At 46.8% G+C, this 16,726-nt stretch overlaps 1 protein-coding gene across 2 annotated transcripts; it reads left to right on the top strand.

Moving 5' to 3' along the window:
- Positions 1 to 1,381: 1,381 nt before the first annotated feature.
- On the top strand, positions 1,382 to 7,651 carry GJD3 (gap junction protein delta 3). 2 transcript variants are annotated; one of them, XM_081838188.1, is made up of 2 exons: positions 1,382 to 1,516; positions 6,470 to 7,651. In XM_081838188.1, exon 2 carries the CDS (start codon positions 6,475 to 6,477, stop codon positions 7,390 to 7,392), a length of 918 nt encoding a protein of 305 aa, XP_081694314.1. In that variant the 5' UTR covers positions 1,382 to 1,516; positions 6,470 to 6,474; the 3' UTR covers positions 7,393 to 7,651. The 2 variants fall into 2 exon arrangements, with proteins under 2 accessions (XP_081694314.1, XP_081694315.1); XM_081838189.1 differs by having other exon boundaries at positions 1,385 to 1,516; positions 6,473 to 7,651.
- Positions 7,652 to 16,726: the final 9,075 nt, after the last annotated feature.

Below are 16,726 nucleotides of genomic sequence, written 5' to 3'. Positions count from 1 at the left end.
AGAGGTCTGTTCTTAACCTGAAATCATTCTTAACCTGAGGTACCACTTTAGCTAATGGGGCCTCCCGCTGCTGCCATGTGATTTCTGTTCTCAACCTGAGGTAAAGTTCTTAACCCGAGGTACTATTTCTGGGTTAGCGGAGTCTGTAACCTGAGGTACCACTGTATGGGTTACTACCCACCTTCTGTGGAAGCAAGTTGGAAGGAACAAGGGCACAGCAAGGAAGTATGCAGAGACACAGCAAGGAGCCTCGCTTCACATGCAAATATTAATGTACATTGTTCACAGCACGTAGTCCAGGAATAATGGGGCTGGAATATGTCTCCATTGGGAATAGGGGAAGGAAAAGCTCTTGCTCTTCTCTTGTGTGGGTGCCTTTGGGGAAAGAGGCAGGGCCTGCACTTTTACTGTAGATATACTTTGATTTCTCTTCAGCTTACGTGGATATTTCACCATTTTAAAGTGTATGGCTGCAGAGTGCTGATGCTTTCTGACAAGGCCAGTTGGTGTGGCCCCCTTGCCCTCTGCCCAGCGCCAAACATCAAAATGACATTCCAGGGCCCCGTATCAGTTAGACCAAAGTGTTTATTGGAAAGCAGTCAAGTGTCGAAAGAGCTGTCAGATTTTCCACTGGGGTGGGGATGGAGATGGGGGACTCTGCACAGACTCAGCCAACACTTTATACTCTCATGTGCTGTGCTATTTAAAGGCTGTTACTACCAAAAAAAAAAAAAAAAAAAAGCCTAGTGGATGAGTCTGTCTGAGCTCTGAAATCAACGTACAGAACTGGAAGTTGAGGATGTGCTCCGTGTGTTGTTGTTAATTTTATATACTGTCCTATACCCGCAGGTCTCATGATGGTTCGCAGCATAAAATCACAATACTGTACTGTATAGAAACACAAACTGGGTTGCCTCAGCTACTCTGGGCGCCTTCCAACAATTTATAAAACTACAGCAAAGCATCAAACATTAAAGGCTTCCCTATACAGGGCTGCCTTCAGATGTATTCTAAAACTCAGGTCGTCGTTTATTTCTTTGACTTCTGACAGGAGGGAGTTCCACAGGGTGGGTGCCACTGCCAAGAAGGTCCTCTGCCTGGTTCCCCATAGCTCTGACAGGGAACATTTTAGCTGTTCAGTTGAACTGTAAACTGGGATTATTATATTGATAAATTTGAAACCTTTTGTGGGTGTGTCACATGACTGCAGGCCTCCCCCTTGTCCCTTACGCCTGAACCACTGCCTTTGCCCCAGCTTCTCCTCAGAGAGCCAGTTGGGTTGGACATGCCTCTCCCCCCCCCCTCGAGCCCTGGGAGGGGGGTCCTGGCACAGAAGTAGGCAGGGCAGGCCTGTCGCTTTAAAAGCTTCCCAGCTGAGCCACAGGGGGAAGCCCTGCCTCTCCCTCCCTCTGTCCCTATGCCCCTCTCCTAGGCAGAGCTGAAGCCAGCCCAGTCCAGGGAGGAGAGCAGAGCGAGGGGATGCCAGCTAAGCTGCCTTAGAAGAGCAGGAGGAGAGGTAGGCACCATTACAGATGGCAGGAGGAGGTGCCTCTGGGCCTTGCAGGAGGAGTGGGGACCCAAATATGAGGGAGACGGCTGGCAGGAGGGACAACCTGTTGAAAATGCACCTACCTAAAAGTCAGGGGTGGATTTGCATGGTGTTTATTTTTTATTTTAATAGTCTTTATTGAAAAATAAAAAGTACATAATTACAGGTGCACAGAGTAAGTTAAGAAGGAGGAGAAGATGTATGTTAAATTATGCCTATGCTTGGAAGAAGAGTGGGGAGCTGCGATGGAGAGTCTGTAGGCAGTGCACTGCCTTGGGGCAAGGAGCATCTCTCCACCTGGACTGTGACCCTCCATGCGCTCACCTGGGCGCACAGGTGTTGAGGGCCGCCCTGTTACTAGGCCTGTGGCCCCTTCTGAATCTTTCTCCCTGACAGAGATTATCGGAGGCACAGATAAGGAAAGCAAAGGAGACCTGGGGGGAAGGGCCATAGCTCAGGGACGGAACACCTGCCTTGCAGGTAGAAGGTCCCAAGAAGTCCAGTCCCTGCATTTCCAGGAAGGGCTGCAAGAGAGTCCTGCCTGGAACCTTGGAGAGCAGCTGCTGGTCAGTGTGGGCAGAACTGAATCAGGTGGACTTGGCTGTAAGGCAGTTTGCTAGCTTCCAATCCCATTCTGCTGCCCACACAATGGATTTCAGGCAATTGTTTATTCCATGGCCTCAGGGGAGCTTCCCTTGCCCTGTTCTGCAGCCTCTGGCATTGGCGGGGTAGACAAATAAGGGACCAGGGAACTATCCAGAGGAAGGGAACATTTGGGGCTGGGGCTGGAGAGACTGGAACCCTCTGGGGATGTTAGCCTCTAGGAGACTGAGCGCTGCATGGGGAAAGGGGCTAGCTAAATAGGAAAATATGTGCTGTGCAAATGAGTAAGAATCAGTGTGTATAATGACCACCACCTTCATATAAGTTTACGCACTTCATTAAATGAGGTTTCTGATGGAAACCCCTAATAAACAAAAACAAAACCCCGTAGCTTTTCTGTTGTTGTTTTTTGCTGTATAATTTTTTATTACATTTTCCAACATTTTCACAATCTCATGGAATTATTACATTGTTTCATAAGTTGACTTCCCAACTCCACGGCGTTTTTACTCAGATCTTTTCTACTGCATTATATGTCTACCTATCACAAAAAAAGTTTCTGTTATTTTATAATTTTTTCTAACGCTGCTTTTATCTTGAACCCTGCCCGCGATTTCATTTGACTAAAGTATTTTTTTTCAAATAGTCCATAAGAGGCCTCCATTCTTTGCCTTTCTGTTTTTTTATTTTAATATAAAAAAACAGTAAATATTTAATTATTCCAGAATTTCTAATAAGAGTGTTTTTGCTTAAGAAGATAAGGCAGCTTGTGACTTTACATGAATGTGCAATGAATGCTTGGATCTAAATGTAGCTTAGCTGTATCATGATATATCCACTAGGCCTGCCAGCCAACGTAAGATTTTAAAGCTGCCATCCTATACACAGTCAGCTGACAGTGAGTCCTGCAGAACTAAGGGGGACTTCTTTCTGCATAAGCAGTCAACTGCTAGCTGACTAATCATTTGCCTTACAGGGCAAACTGACACTTGTCTCCTTAGTGAAAATAATAGTGTGGATTTGATGAAACGTACTTCCATGTACAGGTGTGATTGCAGCCTTAATGAATCGGTAGTTAAAGTCAGAATAAACTGCCCTTTTCTAGCCCCACAGAAGGGCATCCTTCATAGTATGCAATAATATGCAATTTAATGAACAAAAGAAGGAATGGTGTGTGCCTTTAATACAGCATACCTTCATCCGTTTAAGAATTTTGGATGTGGAACATCTCCTATTAGAGCAGGCATAGGTAAACTCGGCCCTCCAGATGTTTGGGGACTACAACTCCCATCATCCCTAGCTAACAGGACAGGTGGTCAGAGATGATGGGAATTGTAGTCTCAAAACATCTGGAGGGCCGAGTTTGCCTATGCCTGTATTAGAGTAACAAAGCAGAGCAACAGGCCTTTAAAATTTTAGTAGGGTGAGATGCTTAAGATCAAGGTTTAAATATACGGTATATATATATGTGCATATATGTGTGCTGACTGCCACCCTCTTTTTCTGGTCAGTGATTTTGATTGCAAGAAAGGAAACTCTAGTCGGTACCTGCCTGCCTGCCTGATTTCTCTCTCCCACCTCCCGGGTTCTTCCCCTTCCCGGTTTATGACCTAGTTTATCTTCGCAACAAGGATGCCAATGATAGCTCAGTCGCTAGAGCAGGGGTCAGCAACCTTTTTCAGCCGTGGGCTGGTCCATTGTCCCTCAGACCATGTGGGGGGCCAGACTATATTTTGAAAATAAAAATTAAAAAATGCATGAATTCCTATGCCCCACAAATAACCCAGAGATGCATTTTAAATAAAAGGACACATTCTACTCATGTAAAAACACGCTGATTGCCAGACCATCCACGGGGCGGATTGAGAAGGCAATTGGACCGCATCCGGCCCCTGGGCCTTAGGTTGCCGACCCCTGCGCTAGAACATCTTAATCTCAGGGTTGTGGGTTCAAGACCCAGCTTGGGCAAAATTGTCTTGCATCGGAGGGGTTGGATGAGATGATCCCTCCTCCCATGGCCCCTTCCAACTCTACAGTTCTATAGGCCAGACTCAGACACAGTGACTTGGTCCAAGGTCCCTCAGTGAGTTTCGTGGCTAAATAGGGATTTGAATATAGGTCTTGGAGCCATCTTAATAAAATGTTGGGATTATTTGTTGTTGTTGTAGTGGAGGATGTAAAATTGGCACTGGGAAAGGGAGCGGTTTGTGCAGCCTGCGCCACTAAGTATTCGTATCAGTGGTGGGTTTTAATCTGCAACAAGGATTTTTAATTGACTAGTACTGATTTTAAATTAGTAAAGTTGCAGCCTTGGTTCTGTAAAGTATTATGGGGTGTTGGGGGGGGAATCAAGAGAAGGAAGGTGGTAGGAATCTAGAATGCATTTCTTATTTCTATCAAGGAAGGGGAGAGAGATTTGCAAGAGAATGTTCACCTTCCCTCTCCCTTTAAAAACAAGACAACAGCTGACAATTCAACACATGGAGCTTTCTTGATCATTGCATCTCAGTGCTGGGGAAGAGCATAGATCTGTTGAGTTTCAGCTTGTCAAATAGCTATTAAAAAACCAGCAGTGCAACCAGAAAGTGGCAACTTTCTCTTCCCCTACACACACACACACACACACACTCACACTCACACTCGCTCGCTCACATACACACTTCCCCCATCCATGCAACTATGGCATTTCCCCTATTTCCAAAACAGATTAATTAATAAAATAGATGCTGTACTGTACTTAGTCCTGTATCAGCCGTTCCCAAACGGTGTGCCAAGATCACTGTTGCATCTCTGGTGTTTGTTTGTTAGGTGGCAGTGCATAATTTCCCTGCTGCACTACAACAGATCATGTGCTATGCAGAGACACACCAGAGTCACCTGCTTTCAGAGGAGGCTGCCTGTTTTATCTCTGAATGAGTTACTGTTCCTGGTATGTCTCATTCCAAACAGGTGGCATACTCACGCAGAGACACAATCTTCCAAGTGCGGTGCAATTTTTACATGATTTTAAAAGCAAGTCATCCCAGGTGCAAGAGTTTAGTTCTGAAGTTAAGGGTCCTTAAGTTATTAGGCATTTGACAAATATTGCAAGATAGTATATTCTTTTTCTTTAAGGCCTGTGTCTTTCTTCCCAATCCCCAGCGGAAAGGCCCTTCCCCGGCTGGTATACCAATCTGTCGCCCTAGAGGTCTGCGCACTCCAGCTGGCCTGGGCCAGTTTGAGCTGTCTGGTTTTATCTTCTCCCCTCTCCAGATAACTTGGCAACAGACATAAAACATCCACCAGCAACCCCCCAAGCTCTCTCGGTGTTGCCAAGGTCATACCCCTTTCACAGAATTAAAATAGCCTTGCTTTGATACATGGGGGCAGGGAGACCTCTCCAGTATAGATGCTCTGCACTTGCTGATTGAGGCTCAGTGCGCCATAGGAATAGAAGTCACCATGGGGACAGCCTTGTGCTGAGTCAAACCACTGCTCCATCTACCATGGTAATTGTTGGACTCGAACTCCCATCGGTCCCAGAGATCATGGCCAGCAGTCAGGGGTGATGGAAGCTGTAGTCTGCCAACACCCAGAGGACCACAGTTTTGGTCTGCACAGACTGGCAGCAGCTCTCCAGGATTTCAGACAGTGGTCCAGTCTGGATATGTTCGGGATTGTGCACGGGGCTTTATGCAAGCCAAACAGATGCTCTGGATAGCTCAGTCAGTTGCAGTGTGGTACTGATAACACCAAGGTTGCAGGTTTGATCCTCTATCTGAAACCCTGGAGACCTGTTTGCAGTCAGCGTCAACAGTCCTGAGCCAGATGGACCGATGATTTGGAGTTTTTTTAAAGAGAGGTTGAATGGCTATCTCTCAGGGATTCTTTAGTTGTTATTTCTGCATTGCAGAGGGTTTTACTAGATGATCAAAGCTTCCAATCATTGGCCTGTCTAGCTTAGTACTGTTTCGTTGACTGCAAACAGGTTTCAGACAGAGGGGACAGCCTTATATTATACAGAGATGTTGGGGGATGAACCTGCAACCTTTTGCATGCAAAGCAGATGTTCTACCACTGAGCTATGGACCAACCTTCCAGGTTCTTCCCCAACCTTGTTCTTTCCCTACCTTGTTCCAGCAGCTGCCCATTGTCAGCCAGGCTTCCCAATCTTCCCCCACTTAGTGGCTGGCCTTTAAAAGTGAATGCTTTCGTCCCCTCCCCAGGCTCATGGAGTAGCTACATGTGTCAACCCTTAGCAAGATCGCCAGTCCTGGGAAGGATCTCCAGTGAAGCTGACCTCTCGATTTATTTCCCTTCCTCCCCTCCCTGCTGCAGCAGCCATGGGTGAGTGGGGGTTCTTGAGCTCCCTTCTGGACGCGGTGCAGGAGCACTCTCCCATGGTGGGCCGCTTCTGGCTGGTGGTGATGCTCATCTTCCGCATCCTGATCCTGGCCACGGTGGGCAGCGACGTCTTCGACGACGAGCAGGAGGAGTTTGAGTGCAACACGCGGCAGGTTGGCTGCAAGCAGATCTGCTACGACTTGGCCTTCCCCATCTCCCACTACCGCTTCTGGGTCTTCCACATTGTGGTGCTCTCCGCCCCGGCGGTCCTCTTTGTCATCTACTCCATGCACCAGACCACGAAGATCAACCAGAAGGAGATGGAAACGGGAGAGGAGGAAGCCAGCCGGGCGGGGGGAAAGGCGCCCGCAAAATTCGGGCCTCAGCCCAGCCAGCGCAGCCAAAACATCAAGACCTTCTACATTGTCAACGTGGTGGTGAGGATCTTGGCTGAGATGGGATTCCTGGTCGGACAATGGATGTTGTACGGCTTCCAGGTGGGGTATCAGTACATCTGCAAGCATCACCTGTGCCCTCACCTCATCGACTGCTTTGTCTCTCGGCCAACCGAGAAGACCATCTTCATCCAGTTCTACTTCATGGTGGGGCTGGTTTCAGCCTTGCTCAGCTTGGTGGAGCTGGCCCACCTCTTGTTCAAGAACCGCTGCAGGAGGCGCCGCACGATTGCCCCACCCACCACTGCCTCTTACGAACAGCAGGACAACTGGTCCAATCAGAAGCAAGAGAAGAAATCGCAGCACTTCCTGGCCCCGGCAGAGGGAGGAGCCAATGGGATGCCTTCTCATGGTGTGATTCCCAGTCACTATGAGCCCAAGGCTCACTTCCACCATAAGAGTTCCACAAAGAGCAGCCGGTCCTCTCGCTCTTCTTCTGCCAGAGCTGACTTGACCGTGTGAGGCCAGGGAGCTCCCTCTCTCCTCTGCCTCGCTGATTGTTCCCTGGATGAGCTGGACTCCTCCAGCTGGAATAATCACACCCATGAACTGTGTTTGCAGCCTGGCCCAAATTAATAGCACAGACCTGATATCGGATCATCTGTTCTAGCTTGTAAAGGAGACCTGCTGCAATCCTTGGGGATTTGTGCTTTGCTTTCATGTATGTTTCGGGGAATTGGGGTGGTCTGGGCTGGCATCTTTCATTTATACAGTGGACGCTCGGGTTCATTTATACAGGGGACGCTCGAGGCACGTTCACAACCCACAGCGCCACGTCTGCGCATGCGTGGGCTGTGATTTGGAGCTTCTGTGCATGCGCAAAGCACGATCTAGTGTTTCTGTGCATGCGCGACCGCCAAAAACTGGAAGTAACCCATTCCGGTACTTCCAGGTTTCGGCGTGTCCATAACCCCAAAAAACACCACCTGAAGCATCTGTTACCCAAGGTATGACTGTAGTGTGTTCCAAAGGATGCATGGGCTTGAAACCCCTAAGAAATGAGTCAGGAAGCTACACGTATTGGAAGGAGTGGAAGTGGGGAGACAATGACTTTTCCGACAATGAACAAAACTCTTGTCCAGATGAGCAACTCCTGCTTGAATGGGCCAAAGATTTGGCAGCAAACCTGACTATACAGAAGTGTGATGTCAGATGCAATTGGGGGTGCTGTTGGGCTTGGACCGATTGTTGGCGGGGAGATTGCAATAAAAGGTGATTCCTTTTTCTTGTTAAGAAAACCATCGAGCCACTGTGTGTTCTGAAAGAGAGAAAAGAACTCGGTTTTAGTTGGCTGAAAACAATTAGATGAATGCCAGGTCCATTGATTTGGCTGGGATGCAGCTCTTGAGGCCAGGAGGGTCTGTAAATCTCTTTGTAGGAGGAATTGATCCGTTCAGGAGAATGTCCCTAGGGCATTCTGTTGAAGCAAGAGGTGGGATAGCTGGCATTTTTACAGTCGCTCACACAGGGTAGGGATGTTATGCCTTCCAGGAAAGAGGCAGTCATCAGGTGGTGGGTTCTTTGCTGTGCCAGAGTGAAAGGTGGGACAGTCATGTAAGAACCATACCTGCATAGATTGTGCTTCCGTCTTCCAGGAGCTTGCCAGTGTCTTTAGCATTAAATAACTTTCCATCCCATTTGGCCAGGCAGAATGAGCTATCCCAACAGAACCAGACATCAGAAAGACAGAAAAGTGTGGTCTAAAATTGGGGGTGGGGAACCTCAGGCCCTCCAAGTCTCTCTGCCTGGCCCTTGAGTTTCTTCCCAGGCCACACCTGCTCCCCAGCCACATCCCTCATTGGCCCTGATTCACACCCTCCTTGGGTGTGTGTTTTTTGCCTGGCTGGAACGTGTCCTTGATCTCTGTTAATGCCTCTTGCTTGCCTGGGCAGAGGTTAGAGAGGCATGGTGTACAAAAGCTTTTACCTTTACCTTTACCTAGCAGGCTTTCATATAAAGCATAGCTGTCAACGTTTCCCTTTTTTAAGGGAAATTCCCTTATTCTGAATAGGATTCCTCGCAAGAAAAGGGAAAAGTTGACAGCTATGACATAAACTGTTAACATTACCAGAAGTAAGTATGGCTCCCACCAGACAGGGAGGTGTCCCTGGAGCCAAAACCCTTGGGTGTGTTGCATCAAAACCCTCTCCCTGCCCGGAAATATTTTTATCCAGACTATTTTTAACATTTCCCATGGCAAATGTTCCTCCTCCTCCTCCTCCTCCTCCTCTCTTGGGACCATATTCCCCTGTCCAGTTGTTTTTGAAATAGAGAGAATTCCCCCTTATAACAGTAACTCCACCACTGGAGATTCAATATAGTTTCTTCTGTCTGAGACCCAAGCCTCAGCCTGTGCAGTCTCCAGGAACTTGGGATCGCTGAGCACCCCAGGAAGCCTCTCTGAAGCCTTTAAACTCTCAGGTGTATGAAGGCATCAAGCTTGTCTTAGAGCTTAGTTTGCTGCTGTCCTTTGGGCGAGCAATCCACTGCCTCTTTAAAAAACAAAAAAACTAAAAACCCCACGAAATGATGTGGATGAGTGAAGGAAGAGAGAAAATTTCAATTCACTTCGTATTTAGACCTGAATCTTGTGAACAAAAACATTTTTGTGGATTTTGCCATGCAGTTCTCTAGCCAAGTAAGCTGTGCAAAACTGCATATACTAGGGTAAAGTGTGCTTAAAAATGCATATAACTGTGAAAACAACACACACAACAACACTGTATTAGTGGGGATTACTTTGCAATAATGTGTATATTGTACACATTAGGAGAAGTTTGAATCTTCATGAGGACTTTAAAAAATGCAAACCTGTGAGGAAATGTAGAGAAGTGGACACAAAACTGGGAAAATAAAGAATCGGAGGGAAACCAGAATGATAAAGATCCATCAGTTCCTAGATGAGGATCGTGTAGAGGGGCCTAACCTTATCAGGATGCTTCTTGGAAATGCATTAATAAAACAAGCCCAGGGCAGCAAAAACTTGCATGACCAAAACTACAGTTAAAAATAAAACAAAGAAGTATTTAAAGCATTTTAAAACTGGAAGAAAAAAAAACACAGCTGAAAACGTTAAAATGCTCAAAACAAATGTAAGACCAGATGCAATCAAATGGCGTGTCCGCGTGGGCCCAACTGAAACAGAAATGTTTTCATCAGGTGTCGAAAAGGAGGCAGTGACAGCACCTGAGGAGAAAGCCCTATGGGGAGCCATGCTGCACTTGCTCAGAGGCTGCAGTGTCTTACGGCCTGCTCTTGGGATGTCTGAGTCCTTGCAAATATTAAGCCCTAGCTGACTGATGAGGGGAAAGAGCTGTCTGTTGCAGGATAGCTAGGTAAAAGTAAAGGACCCCGGGAAGGTTAATTCCAGTCAAAGGTGACTGTGGGATACAGCGCTCACTTTCAGACCAAGGGAGCCGGCGTTTGTCCACAGACAGCTTTCAGGGTTGTGTGGCCAGCATGACTAAACTGCTTCTGGCACAACAGAACACCGTGATGGAAAACAGAGCGCACAGAAACGCCGTTTACCTTCCCACCGCAATGGTACCTATTTATCTACTTGCACTGGTGTGCTTTCGAACTGCTAGGTTGGCAGGGACAGAGCAATGGGAGCTCACCACTATTGTGGGGATTTGAACCACCAACCTTCCAGTCGGCAGGCACAAGAAGCTCAGTGGTTTAGACCATAACACCACCCACGTACCTTTTTTAGTTGCAGGATAACTTCATATGGCACCTATCACTGTTAAGTGGATTGTTTCTACCCATTAACGGGATGCATTGCAAATGGTTGCAAAGTTGACATAGTCTCTTGGATATAAACCTTGGATCTTGTAGCTTGTTTCACTGTTTCGGCAGGCGAAAGGATGAGTTGGAGCGCTTGCAGACCAAGAGATTGGGTGGCTCTGAATCTCAAGCGGCAAAGGGAGCAGCTTAGTTTCTCTAGTAAGAAATCATTCCTCTTCTTTCTCTCTCTCCTTACACTTTGGGCTCTGCTCAGATGGGATCTGCCCAGGGGCTTGCAGTGGCGTCCACTCTAGTGTGGTGGGGGAGAGGCTGGTGGCCTGGGGCCAAGAATACTTGTTATCACCTGCTTCCTGCTGCGGATGGGATGGGACCCTGGCCACAGAGGTGGCTGGAAAAAAGAGGAGAGAAAGAAAAACAAAAACAGGGAGGGATGTGGAGCCTCTTCCCATTCTCCTTCCACCTCTCCCGATTAACCCCTTCTTTCTTGCCCTCGAGGCTTTGTGTAGACACAGGGGTCTATTGGCAAATTCAGAAGCTCAGGGTACCTTCGTGAAAGTCTTGCCACGGCCTCTCACTGCCACGTCCCTTCTCAAATTATACAATCCTATAAGATAATATGGTAATCTTATAATACAGTAATAATAATCAGGGATGTATTGCAGCTATCTGTATCCATGTGTGCCTTTCAGCTAGATCTATTTTCCATGCACATAGACGGGCAAATGATTTGGACTGCATCTTTTGTGGTTCATAGAATCGTGGAATTGTAGAGTTGGAAGGGACCCCAGGGTCATCTAGTCCAACCCCCTGCAATGCAAGAATCTCAACTAAAGCATCCATGATAGATGACCATTTGGTCTCTGCTTAAAAATCTCCAAGGAAGGAGAGTCCACCTCCTCCCAAAACAGTTCTTTCCACTGTCAGACAACTCTTACAATCAGACAGTTTCTCCTGATGTTTAGTCGCAATCTTGAGTAGTGTTTACCATGAAGTTCCATTGTACTTAACAGAACTTGCCCCCGTTTTTTTGGTGTGTTTTTTTAAAACAGAAACACTGTGTGTTTTCAGTTTTGCTAAATGCCTCGCGTGGGCCGCAGTGGCTAAAATGCTTCCCTTTTGCACTGATTGGGCAGTTCTAGGATGTGGAAGATAAGGACCTTTCTGTGGAAGGAGCAAGGCATCTTCGACCTCCCCACAACCCCAGACCACTAAACCACTGACTATACCTTCAAGGCACATTTGAAGCACATTCTTTCCCTCACAAATTCTGGGCATTGTAGTCCCCCCCCCCCCGTTACCATTCTCAGAAAACCCCTAACAGGGCCCATAATTCCTTAAGGCTGGAGGGGGGATGCATTTTGAATGTGCTTTAGTGGTATAGCATGCACACCCCCCAAGAGAAAATGTGATTTGCAGATGAAATTAGGGGTGATTTTGCAACCCGAGGTGTGATAAGTTTCTTTATGGATTTGTGTCAGACCAGTCTTCTTTCCTTTTCGGCCTACGTGCTCCCTCAGTGGTCTGTCCTAGGACCTGTCTTTTTACCTCTCAGTCCCATTTACTTAAACACATATCCCTGATTGCTCTGAACGTAAGACTATAAGAAGAGCTGTAAGTGTATGTTGAGGTTTCTTAATTGATGCTGCCATCATCCTTTGATCAGACCATGTCATCCCAGTTCCCTGCCTCGTTGTCCTGTCTTGTTTTTTACTTGCACTACCTTCTGGTATCTGTTTCTCAGTCTATTGCCTACTTCTCATCCTTCTTTCAGCCTCATTGCCTCTGAGCATCTTGTCCCTTCGACCCCAACTGACACTTTCCCCTTCCCTCATAGGAAATGTGGTGATTACCCCTCTTTTATTACCCTCATTGCAAATGCATGGTTTGCAGCTGGCCCTCTGCTGACACCTGGTGGCCAGAACTGAAAGTTTCTGCCTCAAAGAAAGCCTTTCCTACTACTTGGTAAGGGGTGATTGCATGCACACAAATGGCAGTGTATCTTAAATGCACTTCACGTGTCTGCTTCAAAAAACAACAACACACAACTAACTTCCAACGAGTAGTGTGTGAAAGACCAACAAGAAGGAAGCTTAGTGGCGCAAGTAGCATCTCCAAAAACGAATTGTGGTAGCAGAATGTCAAAAGACTCTGCACTTTCAACTGTGGGGAGGGCTGTAGTTTAGTGATAGAGCATCCGCTTTGCAGGCAGAAGATCCTGGGTTCGATCCCCAGGATCTCTAGGTAGGGCTGGGAATGCTGCCCCCCACCTCCCAAAAATTGGAAAGCTGCTGTCAGTCATGGTGGACAGGGTGGACAATCTAAGAGCTTGCTGTGCATTGCTAGACCAGTACAGACTGCCTGAAAATAAGTTTATAACACAATCATTTAGTCTTCCAGATGTTGTGGCCTGCAACTCCCAGCTAGTGTAGCTGATCCCGAGGAAGCCCTTGATTCAAATCTCATCCCAGTCACCACTTTTGTAGATTGCTTTGCACCTTTCAGGATGTTTATGAAAATCCAGGTCATAAGTTAATGTGTTTGTCCTTTAAAGTGCCCCTGAGCTCTTCTGCTCTTCTGCTGCCTTCTGGTGAGGCTGTGAAGGGCTTCTTGATCTCTTCTCCTTACTAATGGGATCAATCTGCTCAGCGTCCTTACAGCCAGATCCTATTAGCCAGGGTGAACAGTGTCAGCTCTGGTCCTCTATAACTTCATGAACCACCTCACCTTTTCCAAGGTGAACACAATCCTCATCCTGTCCCCTCTTTCTAGACAACCTCCACCCCACAGGCTTTTCATTCCTCTCCAGTGGTGAAGACCTCTGAAGTGGCAGAGTATCCTACTTTGCAAATCTGTTTGAAGAAGTCCTCTATTTCAAAGGGCAAAGAACTCTTAAGAAGGGAGAGCAGGCGCTGTACCAACTTGTACCTGGGCAGCAGACTGAGCTGGCGAACAGGCCACCTGGTTGCAGTCTTCCCGGTGATGGCAAGAGTTGTATCGGACTGCCTTTCCAAGGGTGAGGAAGCTGTAGCCTTCTGTATACCGTTGCCGCACGATAACCACCCTCATCCTCGATTGTGGTCTGTGCTGGCCAAGGCTGATGGAAGCTGGAGACCAGCAGCACCTAGCGGGGTGCCCAAACTTTTTTCAGAGAGGGCCAGGTTTGATGAAGTGAACATGTGTGAGGGCCGACCAAAGTTGTTGAGCTTTATTTGTTTAGCTTTTTTTACAATTTTACCCCAAAGTTGTTGAGCTTTCTTAGAATTGATGTTTACCTCAAAGTTGTTTAGCTTTTTTTTAGGATTTAATCCCTAATTCTTTTAGGATTTTACCCCAGGACATATACTGCCACAGGGGCCGGATTAAATCAACGGGCAGGCCGGATTAGGCCCCCGAAACAGACTTTGGACATGCCTGATCTAGTGCCACAGCTCTACCACCCCTGACTTATTTACAGTAATTATTACAAAAAATTACATCTGTACATAACAATACTCACAGATCCTTTAATGCAAATTTGTGTCCTCCTTTCTTGGCAATGCATAATCAGCTACGCTCCACCCTTACTCATCCCACTTTTCCTTTTTGCCTCATTCTAACTGGATTCGTCCCATCCAGCCCTTTTGCTTAGGCTCCTCTGTCTCGATCGGCCTCCCTCTTCCTCACCTGTCAAGCCACCTGTTGCTCTTAAAGGTCCACTTCGCCTTGAGCCATCACTGCTCTGCTCTTCCTTCTTTGCTCAATGCTCCACTTGGGGGCAGAATTCGCTTTAGGCAAATAGGTGCCACTGCAGAGGAAAGCTTCCATAGGATCACAGGGCAGCAGTCAGTCAGTTTGTAATGCAACAGTGAGGAGTTGTGTCAAGGAACACTAGTCAGGATGCTTTCGGGCTGTTATCTATTTTGGGATGGGATTCAATCACATACTGGCAGATTCAGGTTGTGTTGTGCACTTACTTACACATGATCTGGTGCTCTCCTGCAGCGAAATCTGCTTCTTCCCTTAACGAGATGCACTGGAAAGCAGCAATTCCTTGATGCATTGGCTAACCTCCCCGCAAAGTGATCTGCATGCTGGTTAACTAGCTGGCTAACCTCCTTGCAAGCTTTGTGCAAACAATTTGGGATGAATGCTTAATTAAAAACTCGGCTGGCAGTGAAGTGACCCAGTGTCTAGTATTTGGGGCTGGATGTGTGTAAAGCAGAGTGGGACATCAGCATTCTCAGGTGGACCTAATGCAATTCCCAGGGGGCTGGGACACAGAACTCAGGTTGTACTGGAGCAAAAATATTGATACCGTATTGGCCCGAATATAAGCTACAACTTTTAAAATTCAAGGGCAGGGGGAGAGGGAAAAAAGACAATACCCGAATATAAGCCACTCCCTTAAAATTCCACAGGCACTCACACCTGTCTGTCTGTTTCAGAAGCGATATCGTAAAATCCAATTTTTGAAAGGTGGCGAATTTAAGCCACACTTTAACTTTTACGGTCAGAATTTGGGGGGGGGATTGAGACTTAAATTCAAACCAATACGGTACTGGTCCTGCTCTTTAGCCTCTGCTGAAACCTGGTTTTTTAAACCATTTTCAAAGATGTGCAAGATCTAGCCTGCCCTCTCACCTGGAAGCTCTGCCCAAGCCATTGCTTTTTAAAATATCTGAGAGGAGTGGGAATGCCCTTGAGCATCATTTGCTCTAGGGCAAACATGCTTAGTTTCTATTTTTTAAAAGAGTTGCTTTTCAAATACTTGGCTCCTAGCATCTGAATTCCAGCTTCCTTGGATAGTCATGTGACACTAGTCCCAAAGCCATCATCCCGGAGTTCTCTTTTTTAAAGACCAATCTAGGCTGGCTGAAATGGCTGTGTAAGCTTTGGGGTATCACAGAACACTTCATCATCAGGCAGAATCTCTTTGGAACACAAGAACTGCCTTGCTCAGAAGAGGACAGTGTCATTTTACTCCACTGTTCTGCCTTTGTGGCTCTGGGAAGTTTGCAAGAATGACATAAGGGAGATTTGGGTCCCATTTGCTCCTGGCAATTTCAGAGGTATACTATCGCTAGATGTGGAGGCTCCATTCTTAACTATTGTAACCAGCTATCAATAAACAATAATCCTCTGAAAAAGCCAGCTAAGCTACTGGTGATGAATACATACTGTCAATCAGTTGTTGCATGGTACGCGGAATACCTATATTTTTGCCTTGCCATTCAATTTCACCGCATGGCGTTATTGGCTAACTTACTCCAGACTATTTATAATTTCGCAGCCTTCCAAATTAAAACTAGCTATTTTCCGCCCTTTCCCTAAGAGTTCCCAACGTTGAGCTGGCATTCTTCATTATGAAAAGCATAAAATTGGGCAGATTATTGTCCATGAGTGGGTTTTTCTCTCTCCCTGTGATCAAAGTAGCTATTGCACTCAATTTAGACCTTTTTGATGCACACGTGAGGTTGAAATTAATATACTCTTTGCCCCAACACTCATCACATTGCAATGATTTGTAATCAACTTCCAATACATTAGAAGCCGACAAGTCATTGGGGTGTTTGTGCATCACAGTGTAATCTGAGGATGTGCTTACTCAGAAGTCAAATCTCATGGAGCCCAATGGGACTTACTCCCGAGTTAGATCCTGCAATCTTCTGCTTACTATCTCCTGCTGCATGCAGTGTTGCACATGGGGGGGGGGATGTCAGGGTGTTTTTTCCATCAGCACCTTTCCCTCCGTAGACACAGATGGAAGGACTAGAGGCCTGTTATCTTGAGACTGCAAAGTCTACATAATAGTAACTTCTGTTTGTCAGGTAACATACAAGTTTTCTTTCTGGGGGGGGGAGGGCGGTTCTCGTGCGCCCTCAGCATTTGTTAGATGGGAGCAGTTGTCTACCTGGTGTCTAACAACAACCTGGAGAGGTCCAGCTTCCCTAGCATACTTTAGTTGTTGTTGTTGTTGTTGTCCTCTCTGTCTCTTTTGTCCTTTCCCGTCTTGCCAACAGCTTTCTTGAATTGAGCTGAACCGCACACAGCATTCCAGATGTGGCCGTAC

The sequence above is a fragment of the Podarcis erhardii genome (genome assembly GCF_964252035.2).
Source record: "Podarcis erhardii genome assembly, chromosome: 13".
Classification (NCBI taxonomy): Eukaryota; Metazoa; Chordata; class Lepidosauria; order Squamata; family Lacertidae; genus Podarcis; species Podarcis erhardii.
This window is presented reverse-complemented; position numbering and strand designations above follow the sequence as displayed.